The sequence below is a fragment of the Engystomops pustulosus genome, chromosome 11 (genome assembly GCF_040894005.1).
Source record: "Engystomops pustulosus chromosome 11, aEngPut4.maternal, whole genome shotgun sequence".
Lineage (NCBI taxonomy): Eukaryota > Metazoa > Chordata > Amphibia > Anura > Leptodactylidae > Engystomops > Engystomops pustulosus.
The window spans coordinates 59,542,787-59,556,499 of record NC_092421.1 but is presented as its reverse complement, the minus strand read 5'-3'; the positions used below and the strand labels follow the sequence as shown (position 1 = coordinate 59,556,499).

At 40.6% G+C, this 13,713-nt stretch overlaps 1 protein-coding gene and 1 long non-coding RNA gene across 6 annotated transcripts in view; one reads left to right on the top strand and one right to left on the bottom strand.

The window, feature by feature from the left end:
• EXOC6 (exocyst complex component 6) overlaps window positions 1–13,713 on the top strand; it is a 148,514-nt gene that overhangs the window by 113,742 nt on the left and 21,059 nt on the right. For all 5 annotated transcript variants that reach the window (XM_072130744.1, XM_072130742.1, XM_072130743.1 and 2 more), the window contains one exon: window positions 5,994–6,067. In XM_072130744.1, the coding sequence (XP_071986845.1) occupies window positions 5,994–6,067 (74 nt within the window). The remainder of the gene's footprint in view (window positions 1–5,993; window positions 6,068–13,713) is intronic.
• The window catches only part of LOC140106347 (uncharacterized), a 55,974-nt gene continuing 46,469 nt past the window's right edge, over window positions 4,209–13,713 (bottom strand). Inside the window, exon 3 of the long non-coding RNA XR_011850765.1 lies at window positions 4,209–4,794. This is a non-coding gene — a long non-coding RNA (uncharacterized lncRNA). The remainder of the gene's footprint in view (window positions 4,795–13,713) is intronic.

The following is a 13,713-nucleotide window of genomic DNA, read 5'->3' as shown; positions in this document are numbered from 1 at the left end:
GTGCAGGATTTTGCATTCAAATTGTGTCGCAAGCCCATGCATCACTAAAAAGAAGGTGAACTCCGGTGGAACTGAGTGGGAAAGCGACACATGCACGATATCGGGCGCACGATCTTAGTGAATCACGGCACAGTGTATTATCGTCAGACAGTGCACCTCCAGCGGACTGTTAAGTAAATGAGCCCCATGGTCTTAAGTCTTGTACTTGAATTTTGAATTGTTGAATTTGTATGTAAGTTGGAACAGGTATATTTTATAATTGTAACAACAGAAAAAAAAAATTTGTCCCAGTAACAATTGGATTTTCAAAGTTTTTTACCATCATGGGAGCAAAATTTTCAATAAAACTTCATTACAGACACCTTACAGCTGATCATTGTAGCCTGGGAATAAAGTAACATCCAGAGAGCTTCACCAGAGATCAAGGTGGGCAGAGGGGTCCGTCTGTAACTAGGGGTCGGGTGTCTTTAATTCGGGGGACCACCTGTAATTTACGTTTTACTATATTCCAATTTTCCCATCTACCTTTATCATTGAAAACTTATCTGCACAAAAGTAAGTATTCTCTAGTCTCCCACTTTGTTTTCCGAAAATGTCATTCTCTCCCGATCTCCAAATTTATGATGACTTGCCAGAGTGCATTATACATTACAAGTCAAAGCAAGGGGATAAAATATGACACTCCAAACTGGATGCCATGATTTACAACGTGTTGTGATGGCATTCATAAGGGCAGGAGTGTAGTGTAAAGAATAAATTAGGCACAGCCATGTGTATGGGGGAGATCACATGATTAGTCCCTCCCGAGGGTAGGATATACGGCAGATAGGATGCACTGTTGTCTTCCAGGTGTCCCGTAAAACTTGGTTCCTTCTCGGTTTACTACTGCTGTGCTCCTCTGCAGAGGTTTATTACTGGCAGAGAGGATGAATCTGATAGCTCTGCGGTACAGAGGTAGCGGCTGCCGGATGTCCATGTGCACTTGTTTTTCTTTCAAAAACTTGGAAGTGGTCCAGGGATGCAAAACACTGTCATGTATTTAAATGTACAGACAACACAAGAATGGTAGAATTTTGTATTATTTGTAGATTTGTGACCCCCATCGTGCCCCCTTTATGTACTGGATGGTAATAGATTCATCTTCCACTAACTAGACGTTAGCAATTGTATTTCCGGAAAAACTTATAATCTAACTATTATCCTTCAGTGCTATCTTTATGCTCCTGGATTAGATCATGATCCGAAGTTATGATCAAACCACTAAGAGCACCAAGGCAGGGTAGCTCTTCTTTTGGTCCTACAAGTATAGTTCTGCATGTACAGATAATCTGATCAGTTCATTGAAAAATTTCCAGGAGAAATAACAGAAATGTTACAAAACAGAGAAAATAAAAACTGCTGCATGATTCATATTTTATGGTTGATCTGAATATCTACCAAAATAGACCTGCAATGATTCATGGATGTAGCCATCATCCCTATAGGTGCCAGTCCTTCAGTACTGTGCTTATGCTGTAGAGGTATTTAAAAAAAAAAAAAATTCTAAGCAAATTCCAGGTGGAGTTGCTCTTGAAGGAGTGGCCAGAGATTGTGGGTTACAGACCTAAGCAGAGGGTTTCTATGGCCAATGCTGTTCCTTTTGGACATGGATGGGTCTATATATATATGATATATATATCTCGAGGTTCTTGGAAGGAAGGAGCTCCTTCTCATGACTAACTACACTGGTTGGTATGTACAAGAAAGATGTGAAGAATCCACCATCCTAAAATTAATTCTAAAACATTACCGTCTACTACACAACCCGTGCTCTTCGATCTGCAAGTGATTTTAGTCTGATAGTCCAGGGTAGGGCATTCATGAGAATTAGCTAATACCTAACCTCCAAAAATGATCTCAAAACTGATCTTAAAACTCAGCTTTTTTTGGGCAAGCCTATCACATTCCCCAACTGCATGAAACTCTCATTATTAGCACATCCTGTGCACTCTTTCCATCTGTTATCCAGTGGGCACCAAATACCAAGCTCCGGGCTTCTCTGCATTTCCATTGACCTTGGACTCTGTATATAAGAAGGTGGCTGATGATTGGCTCAGGCAGCATTTTTATTTATTAAATTATTTTTATTCTGGTCCGTTATAAGGAATATCTGTACCATTATACAAGCAGGTATACCTGTTGTGTCACCCCCTATTACCTGACTGTAAGCACTTGCTTAGTCTCTCACACGGTCTGCTGGGATTTTGATTCACTCTTCTTCCAGTCTCTTCCACAGTTCTGTGATTATTGTGGGTTTCTTGGCCATAACTTTGTCACCAAGGATTTTCCAGAGGTTCTCTATTGGGTTTGGATCAGACTGAGGCCATTTCATTGTTTTCTGCTTCAAGAATCTGCTTTACCATTTTGCTGCATGACTGGGTACATTTCCCTGCATGAAAATTGCTGGCTTATTGAATAAAGAATTCAAGGAAGGATCCACATGTTGTTGACGAAGGTTTTGATACACACTTGCATTCCCTCTGCCATGTAGCTGCATGAGAGGTCCAACTCCTGCTGCAGAAAACATTCCCCAATCCATGACTCTTTGTCCACCACCTTTCGATGACTTCTTTAAACACTTTGGGTTCAGTCTTTTCTTAGATTGTCAATGAACATAATGTCACTCATCAGATCCAAATAAAGTAAACTGAACTGTCCACCATTTTTTCTCTGTCCACACAACATGCTTCTCAGCAAAGTTGAGTCTAGCATTTTGATTTTTTTCAGCTAATGAGAGGTTTGGTCACTGCAGAGTGGTGTTTCAGTCCATATTCTCTTAAATGTTGAGACACTTTGGGGCAGATTTACTTACCCGGTCCTGTCACAATCCCGCGGTGCGTTACCGCCATTCACTAAGCTCGTGCGTCCAATTTCCTGCATGTGTCGCTTTCGGAGTTCACCTTCTTGTTCCTGGTGCATGTGAGTGCTTGATCTTGCGACACAATTTTGTTTTTAAATTCCGCGGTTTGTCCGAATCCGTCGGGTTGTCCCCCGATTTCTGCCGCATGTAAGCCAGCGCCGATCGCCACAATCCGATCGCATGTGTCAAAGACACAAAACGGAAATAATCGTGAAACCTGATGAAAGTCCGCCGTTTGGACCCTTAGTAAATGTGCCCCTTTATGACAAGACTGATCCTTACCTTGTTTCACACTGAATCGGCGAGCCAATCCAGCAGCAGTGTTGCAACGATTACCCATGGAGATTCTCCGCATTATCCTGTCCTCTCTTGCATTTGTGTTTTGAGGGTGACTAACATTCTTGGGAGACTTGAATGTATTGTAAAGTTGTAAAGATGCAATATTCTAGAAATCACAGACTTGGAACAACCAACTTCTCTTGCTATGGCTGATGGGGGTCACCCCTTTGGCCTTTACCTGGACACGCTGCTGCCAAAGGGTTTTGGTCACTTTGGAACAGCACAACATTTTTGCAAAGTCAGACTGCAGACTGAAAGTTAAAGCCAGTTACATCGGGTTTGTCAGATAATTAAAGGAAACCTCCCACCACGGATCTACCTATTAAGGTAGATCCGTTGGCAGGTTCATCTAGTAGGATAACCCTTTTTCCCTGCTATCTTTTACAATATTTAATTGCCCTAATATGCAAATTAACCAAAGAGGCTACTGGGTCGTGGTGTAGCCATAGCTGAGGCCACACGGCATATCTACTCCATGCCCATCTTCAGTGAGCAACTCCTCTTAGCTGCGCACACTGGTCACAGGCCGACAGCTGTGTGGTCTTGGCTCCAAAGCAGGAGCTACTGTGCAAGTGCCTAACCTGGCTTTGCGGACGAGTGTGTGCAGCTACGAGGAGCTTGGTAAGCAGATCGCATGAGGCTACTGGGGCGTGGAGTAGCCATGTTGTGTAGCCTCAGCTCTGGCTACTCCACGCCCCAGTAGCCTCTTTAATATTGCTAATATGCAAATTCACCAAACATTCTAAAAGATAAGGGGAACTAAAGGATTAGCCCTAAAAAGTGTTATCCTACTATAGATTAGCTGAACCTGCCATTGGGTAAATTAGAACGGATTAACACCAATAACTTGCAGGTAGCTGAAAGTGTTCTCTAATTTTGAACAGTTTTCTTTTCAAATGATCTACTTTGTATATATTCTAAAGTACAGAATAAAAATGTAATCTATGAAATCAGCTTAAAATACTGCCATTTTACTCAGTATTTATTAACATAGGACTACACAATGACCCGGACATTTAACAAATCTAGGAAATTGAGATTTGAGGATAAGTATACACCCCACCGTGTATACTTATCCTGTTTCCGTTATATATTGTTTCCCAATATTGCAGCTGTCCAGTGCTGTCCTGTCCGGGGAACCGCGCTACATCACAACTAAGGTTGGTCCATTTTCTTGAGGCATCCCAAGATAGATTGTCTTGTCTTTGTGAACAGAGACTTATCCGCCAGTGTTAGACGGACGCAATGGAAAGTAAAGATATTTAGAAGAGTGCACTTAGCCGGTGTATTATGGACAGTTCCACATTTGACAGCTCCTACAATATGGTTAATCCATGCGCATATATAACTTCTCTTTAAAGTTTTTATTTTTCCTAAAGAAATGACAAATCACTCTCTCCAGACATGTCTATGGTGACATCCACTTTAGATGTAGAGAATAGCATTCCAGGCCGGTGCTTAGAGGCTTACACTTGATGTGTGCACGCCAGGCTCACTCCCACCTCTTTATAATGGTCGTCTCACCAGAGGTAGACTTTTCCACGGAGGAGAAGACGCTAGAACAAAAGCAGATGTTTAAAATATGTTGACAGCTTTGGAATTAGTAACATTCAGAGTCGTCCTGTAATCATTGCCCTCGGGGCACGGGTAAGCCCTCTCCATGATCATAGCGTGTTGCATGTTTTGGGAATTAAGGCAGAGAAGCTCTTAAAAAGGTAATGTAATTGAGAGAAAGAAAGGTGCGCGAGTGACACGTTAAGAATACAGATTTAAAGGGCAAGAAGTAGTAATTGAAGGGGGTTTTACGAGTGGCTCACAACAAAATGAACTTAAGAAAAGAGTCACACAGAAAGTGGTTTTTATGAAATATTGTAAATAACAATTACAATAATTGTCTCGGGTTTGATACTTTCAGGGTTTACAACAATACCACCCCAAGTCATTTCACTTGGACTAGATCGGACTTGTTCGCATACGGGAGGAGCTGCTTACGTGCTCCTGGTCTCATTCACATTGGCTGCACATAGTGGGAATTGTAGTCAGTATGGCAGAATGATCTATTCTCATGTCATATTTACAGTTATACAATATGTATTACCAGCTTCTCTCTACTCCATATGTCTTGTACAGATAGGAAACTACATACAATCTGCTCCTCCTGCTCTATAACATGCTGCCTGCAAATAGACACTATGTACAATCTGTTATGCTCCTCCTGCTCTATAACATGCTACCTGCAGATATGACAGTATGTAAAGTCTATTCAGCTCCAGCTGTTCTATAACATGCTGCCTGCAGATAGGACACTATTCACAATCTGTTCAGCTCCCCCTGCTCTGTAACATGCTGCCTGCAGATATGACAGTATATACACAATATTCAGCTTCTCCTGTTCTATAATGTCCTGCTTTCAGGTAGGACACAATGTACAATCTGCTCACCTCCTCCTGCTCTATAACCTTCTGTCTACAGATAGGAAACTATGTACAAATTGATCTGCCTATATTTTTAAATTACATTATTGTGAACCAACTCCATAAGAAGTTGGCTGGCACCAAATCAGCTTCATGTGAGATTGTTCTAGTCTGTACCCTTGTTCACCATTATTATGCCCAACCCTTAAAAGGAACTGTGGTGGGCTGCTCCAAGCCTGTGAGTATGTTGGTATCTTATAATGATTATGGTAATCAGTACTATGTATTAATCTTATCATGGTTGTACCTTAACAAATTTGCATTTACATTTGCCTTTCTAGTGTTTGCCAGTTCTGATCCTGTGCCCGGATTCCAAGAAGATACATTGCAGTTAGCATTCATTGACCTAAGACAAGTAAGACCTTTTTTAATGGATTTCTTATGTCATTTATTGGGTTTTTATTTGTGTTCAACTCTATAGTGCATTTTGTTGACCAACCCTCCAAAAATGTGATTGGTAGGCGTCCACCATGCAGCGCTCCTGATGTTCATTTTAAAGAGACCACAACCATGGAGTTGCTTCGCTTCTGACCAGGGAACAATACTATTCATTTCATAGTGGCTGTGCTTGGTATTGCAGTACAGCCTCACTACCTGTTGTTGAAGCCCCTGATATCCTAAGGTTATGTGTTTGCTGAACTAAATCTTGGCATATCCCTTTAAGTTTGAATGGTACACACAAGTGAATAATTTACTATAATGGACGATTTATTTTATAGACTTTAGTTTTTTTATATTGTTTTTGTAGCTTCCGCCAAAAGCAGACTATTTGTATGCATTAGGATAACATGTTCTTATATGAAGTTCAATCCAGTACAGGCAGTCCCCGGGTTACCTACAAGGTTCTGTAGGTTTGTTCTCAAGTTGAATTTGTATGTAGGTCGGAACCGTATACTTTATAATTGTAACCACAGCCAATGTATTTTTTGATCTCTTTGACAATTGGATTGTCATCAGATTAACAATAAAGCTTAATTGCAGACACCTTTAATAACGGTTATAGATGTTTATTGTATCCTATGGCTAAAGTGCAGTAAATTACCAACATCCAGAGGTCTGTTTGTAACTAGGGGTGGTCTGTAAGTTGGGTGTTCTTAAGTAGGGGGCCGCCTGTAGACATAGTATGGAGGGCGTCCACTTCCAGCTATGTGTGACGTATGGGTGATACGCTAATACTCATCAGTATATAGAACAGTTACCCGCAACCTTTCTTTAAGGGAGAAATTGACACCGCATCTCGGGGAAAAAAAAACCCTAGCTTTACAAACACTTAAGTTACATCATTAAGAGCCCCCTGGGTTTTATCGGGTCTAGTGTCGAGGGTTAGCGAAATTATTTTTCTCCCCTGAGCCTTGTAGTCTGAAATGAGAAACTCGACGTAGAGGAAAAATCTGGTGGAAAGGTTACCGCTTCCAAAATGGATCACAAAGTAAGAACATTGGACAAATACCTCGGCTTTTACAATATTACTGTGTCTATATTCCCGGATATTCGGGATGGTCTTTTTCCTGGGGCTGCTTGGTGTAAAGACAACATCATTACAGTCACTTTTTTCATTAAATCATGCATTGACGACTTCTGCAACTCATACCAACTGTCTCATAACAATCTCTCAGAACAATCTGCATCCATTGTTAATGCTGCAGGGGCAGATTTATCAAACATTTCTATAAGTAAGTTGGACAGTCTTGTACTGAACCAGATTTATCATAGTCTATATATCTGTATTATATGACTGCCTAGTATAACATATACTCTTATATACTAACATCTCTTATTTGTTGGCTTAGTTTATGCTATAAATATGCACCAAAATGATGTGGCATTGGCATAATTTTTTTTTTCACACGTACCATTTCCTACAAAGCGTTCCCACTTTAGCTAGCCCGCACCAGTTTGTTGTACTAGTCGTGAAACTCTTTAAAACTCTAGATAAATGTGACGCAAGGCATCTAAGATAGTTTATTGGTGTTTATTGGTGCTGTCGAAAACTGATTGATAAATCTGTGTCTTCCAAGAGACTGGGCAGATTTATCCATTTATGGCCTCCACCCCGCATCACTGCGCATGCAGAAGGGGAAAAACCGCTCATGCTCAGTGTGGAGGTGGAGGCCGCGGACCACTCAAATGCTCAGTGCGCATAAAACTTAAGCGCAAGAATTCGGCTAGAGACAGCCAAGTGAGATATTGGAAAGAGGAGAAACCGATAACGTGCTGAGTATACGCCCAGTCCAACTCGCTGGATTCAAAGTTCATTTTCTCCACTTGTTACCATTGATCAACTTAGTTTAAAAAAAATTGTCTAGAGCACCAATTCCAGTATTTGCTCTACCCCAGAAGTTATTGCAAATTATTAGACACACAATATTTCTCTAAAAATGATCATACACATAAAACAATGTCATCAAATCTAATATTACATTAAATGTTACATAATTTTGCATAAAAAGTCTTATACTTGCCTTTTTTATATGGATCCTTTAGCAATATGTAGTTGGAGGATTTTCATCTGTTGCAGAGTTCAATTTGTGTTCAAGTTTATACAGATCATACTCTGTGTAGTAAAAGAGTATCTGTATTTGACTTGTACATCTCTTTACTTCCGGCCCCAATTATTGTATAGATTCAGGATGTTGTACTTGCCAAAATTACAAAGTCCAAAAAAATGTACAGAAAATGATCCCACTTTATGTAATGTGGATGATTACAGAACGCTGGCCATCAAGTGTGTTTGGCATTCTAAATGTGTGTCTGCGCATGCGCAGTAATCTCCTTGTTACTGATCAGCTATTGAAAAAGGAGGGAGAACCTCTGAAACGCGTTTAGGTGAAATCCCAAGTGTGACCCATAACGATACATAGTGTGTACTTTACCGTTTGGACTGTAAATCACGAGTTTCTTGAAAAACAGTGACGAAAATTATACAGCTTCAATGTTTATAATCAGGGAAAAAAAATGGAGCTTCGTGAAACCAATATGATATTCCACAAAATCGATAAGGGCTATGGAGGGTCTCAGTTATGAGGAAATATTAAGAACAACTAGATTTATTTAGTCTGGAAGAGACAACTACAAGGGGACATGATTGATATATATGAGTTATATAAATACATGAATGTATTGGTGGTAATATGGTGGTAATTTGTTTCAGATTACGGTAAATCAAATTAAAAGACAAGGGGGCACTGTCTCCGTTTGGAGAAATCAAGGTTTAATCAACAGAGGCGACAGGGGTTTCTTACTATGAGAACTGTGAATCTGTGGAATAGCCTGCCTCAGGCGCTGGTCACAGCAGGGACAGCAAAGAGCTTCAAGAAGGGTCTAGATGCCATTGATGGTTATGTTGTATAGAATTGTTTCCCCTAAATCTCTTCCTCATCCAATCCCTTCTCTTCCTTGGTTGAACTTGAATGTGTCATGTGGCATGTGTCTTTTTTCAACCCTATAAACTATGATACTATGAATAAAGTAAGTGCTTACTAACAAGGAGAATACTGCATTTAGAACGCCAAGACTAAAGATCGATGCCGAACATGCTTGATGGGCAGCGTTCTGTGAGCAAGCATCCACATTACATAAAGTGGGATAATTTCATTAACAATTTATAACACAGATGGTTTGGCCGGGAGGGTCTAGGGGGCCAATGGTTACCCAAACCACCCACTTAATTATATACCTTCACCCATTAAATCCTTGTACATCTGTTTTCAATAGACATGTACACAAAAGCCATGTAAGGACCTTTAAAAGGCCCTCTAAAGGTCCAGAAGCCGCAGATGTAATCTGGCATAATCAGAAAGCCAATTCTAGTACCATGTGTAGGAAGTGAATTCCAGACTTGTAGGGACTATAATATTCATACAGCGCCATGGGAGGCTTAATCTGCCCCTGGATAATTTTATATATATTCTTTGGACCAATATGTAATTTTGCCAAGTGCAACTTTGTCAATCTTTACAATAATTGGAGCTGGAAATAAAGTGATTTATAAGTCAAATACAGATACACAGTGTAGTAAAAGAGTATGGTCTGTATTATCTTGAACACAAATTGTACTCTGCAACAGTTGAATATCAGCCATAAAGTACGTCTAGATAGTCTTAAACTTCTCCAGGTGCAGTATAAGACTGTCGAGTCTGTGCACTGCCGTACTTTGAGACCCTTTTGATAAATCTGCCCCATTATGTCCAGCACATACAGCCATGTGGCTCATCAGAGTATGGCAGAGGTCACTAATAGGGATTGTACAGGATCTAGATTGAGAATGACTTCCCCTACCAACCTAGTCAGAAGCGGGGAACCATCATCTTGTGTGAGTAATAGGGGGCCCTAAATGGTGCGGCATTTTATAATCTTTCTAATCCTTTGTTCCCTGAGAAGATAAATAGTGGCCTAATGCATCTGACAGCACCTTACTCCCCATTCAGAACACGTGCACACTCGGCTAAGTTGAGAATGTGTACATGAGGCAGCTGGAAAAAATGACTGTCGGCCAAAAGCTAACTAGTATGTATAGCCATCTTAAAGGGGTGCTTCCCCATGAAGCCAATGAAGAATGTGTGTACTTTATCTCAGACATTACACAAGCACTTCCAGTTCCTGCTCCCGTGCCCAGGCAGGAAATACTGTAGTCTCCTCTGCTACAGGATGTCACTTCCCCTGATGTCATAAGAGATGTCCTATAGTCTGAGGAGGATAGGCATTGACCCCCTGGAGAGACCCCCACCAGAAGACCAGAAGTACAGGTGCGATGTGTGAGACGAGAGTGGACCAAGGTGTGTTTGTTTTGGTTTTTTTTGCTACCCCTTCTACCCCAAGGTGGCTTCTAAAATCCCTGGAAAACCCTTTCAACAAGCCACGCACCCGGGTGTCCTACATCTCAGGACAGATCCTTAAGCCAGGATCAACAACCTTTTAACTGGTATCAGAATCCCCACAATAACATTGAGAAACCAACTCAATGTAGAATTTCAGTAAACTGGGAATGTTCCCAAAGTTGCCGTCTATAGAAATGTCTGTCTGCTATGGAAACGTGGAATGTTGTGTTGTTGTTGGGCTCATGGCTGGGGATGTCCCATTGATAAGATCTCCATATCATCATGCTATTTCACCACACAGCCGCCTTGTGTTTGTTTTTGTGACGCACTCACAGTAATACGCTGAATGACAGCTTTTTCTTCCAGTGTTTGTAGGAAAGTAACTGAGCCTTTTCCTTTTGTGAAATTCCTCAGAAAAAGGTCAAGCTTCTGTTTTTTTTGGTCTAAAATGTGATACTCTTGCACGGTTCTAGCATATGAAAGATAAGGAAGTTGGTCCAGTAGCTGAGGGTTTACCTGCCCACCCGGACAGCGCCCCAGGGTCAGGCCCCTGATGTGTCCTGCTCCGCTCAAAGAAGCTGATGACAGGTAGAGGCTGATAGCGATGAGCGTCTGAGCATCCAGGCCACAGAGCAGGAGGTTTGGGACTTTGGCAGACACCACAGCTCAACATCAGATCAGCAGGATTGCCCTTCATTTTTTTTTAAAGAATACTTGACCTGTAAATGAAACAGTTTGATCTTACTGCCAATCACCGGATAGTTAATGGAAGCCAGTTATCTCAACAATCTGACTTATGTTAATACTAGACGCATTCTCTAAAGCTAGTGGTCTAGTGGAGCATCTTATATATTCCATACACTAGTACTCAGTCATCCAGCATTACATCATCAGTGCTATCGTCGTGACATGTCACAACCCTTCCAATACAGTTTAGGTGTAGAGAAGGTTCCTGCAGACCCAGTTGACCCAAACCATGACTTAGTCAGCATTCCCCAGATGATTTATACTGAAAGCACGGCACCACACGGAATCTAAAAAAATGGTGCATTATATCATCTGGTACAAATTTTTTTTTTAACCAAATGATATAAATGATAAATGATATAGTAGAGACAGATAGATAGCGTCCAGCTTAGATACAAAACACATTACACAGAGTGGTGAACATAGAATTAGAACGACATTGGTCAGATAATACATCAAGTATGAGGCAGAAGTTCCATAGGAATGGGGTAGCCAATAGTTTGGTGGTGGAAATTGTATAGGCATGGGGTAGATATGTAGCATAAATAGGTATGGGGCAAATATTAATCATGTTGTGTGGTTGAAATGAGATATGGGGTAGATACGTATTAGATAAATAAGTTATAGAAGGAAATGATATTGCTATAAAAACAAGACTCTTCCTTGGTTATCGCACTGTGCTGGAGAGTCTTAACATTACAAGGTTCTCGCTTCCAGGAATGATTGATACTAGATCCATATGATCCTGCTATAATGCTGGGTCACCTTTGAAATTCCATTCCAGCTCTTTCTTCATGTCATTCTATAAAAAATTCCTTCTTGCGTACTCATCTGAGGGCTTGAGCAAGGAAATCCTTATTTTTTTTTTCTTATTTATCAGAGCACAGACTATCTGAAAGTGTTTTCTTTTACCCTAATCTCCACATTTGGAAATAATCCCCATCATTTCAAGCTTCCAGCTGCTGCACTCGGAAAATGAGTGTTTGTTCTGGGGAGCCTTTCACATCTTCTGGTGTTAAGGTCAATGTACGGACCTTAACACATTTGAGAAGTTGTAATTGATCTCAGGAGATGGAGTGAACTCCAAGGAATGTCTGCTGGCCACTGCTCCACTTGGATTCTCTTCCCAATTAGTGCTCTTTTTTCACACCTTCTTGGAGGACCCAAGAAATTTTGGTAGCCTACAGATTTTAATCGTTCCTGATCTGACCTAAAAAGGTGTGACTTTACTCCAGATGTTTTTTTTCAAACTTGCCAAAAAGTTGTAGACTTACCGGTACACAAGAACAGAGGAGATTTGGAGACTTGCCCTTGATTTACTGTATTTCTTCAATTCATCCACAAATATCACCTACATTGAAACGTGTAAGAAAGTGCCAGTAAATATGCAGCCCGTTCCTCTTGTCTTTAAATAGTAACTGTCTAATTTACAGATTTTCGAGGATATCCTCACATAGATATTGTTCATAAACTCACATCAAGATTTTCTAGCATTATTTCAAAATTGTGTGGATTAAATCATTCAACTCATTCCACCATTTTGGAATAAATTTTTGGTTTAGTACGAGTCAGTAATAATGTACCGACTACTAGTAGTTTTAATAATATAATTTTATGTTACAAGGAAGCAGTCAGTGACGTAGGCAAAGTTGTAAAGTGAAAAAGATGTTTGGCTTTCCGATTTTACCTGCTGCATCCAGGGAAAGGCCTGTCCATTTCACAGTAGGGATTATAATCTCATCTTTTTTATGTGATGTTTGTTTGCCATGAGTATAGGCAAGCCGGCCAACAAATCTCGACTGAAATATGAAGTTGTAGAATGCTATTCTCTACCCTGCTCGAGGCCTCTTGAGGTTACTATTGGATGGAAGAGTTTTTTGGGTACATGTGCTATGGACACTTTAACTCACTGAATACCAATTGGTATTTAGTATGTACCATTTTCAGCATTGTCTTATTAGGAGTTACCCCAGTGCAGCTATAGATTAATACTAATCCTAATTAATCCTATTCCCCAAATCAACTACAGGTCCTTATGGACTTGTAGTTTAGGTTCCCAAATTGACCTGTATGAGATTTGTATGTGGGCGCAATGTTAAATAACAAACGTTAATACTTGCCTAAATGTGAGTCTGATCACATGTGAAGATCTCTGTACCGACACCTCCTCTTGCATTTCTTCAAAGAAGGAGAGATAATTCCCAAGCTTCATTGCACATGTGACCTACAATGCTTGCACAGTTAAGACGACCGGTGAAGTCTTTTTGAAGTCTTTAAATGTAATTGCTCCTCACATCATTATGTAGGAAGTGAAGCTGGAACAGTGGGGCACTTAACTACCCACAGCTCCTTATGGACAAACTTCCCCTACAGGTTCCCTTTAAGCCTGGATGTGGTATGCCATCACCAATTGCTCTGACATTCGGTGTCGAGATCA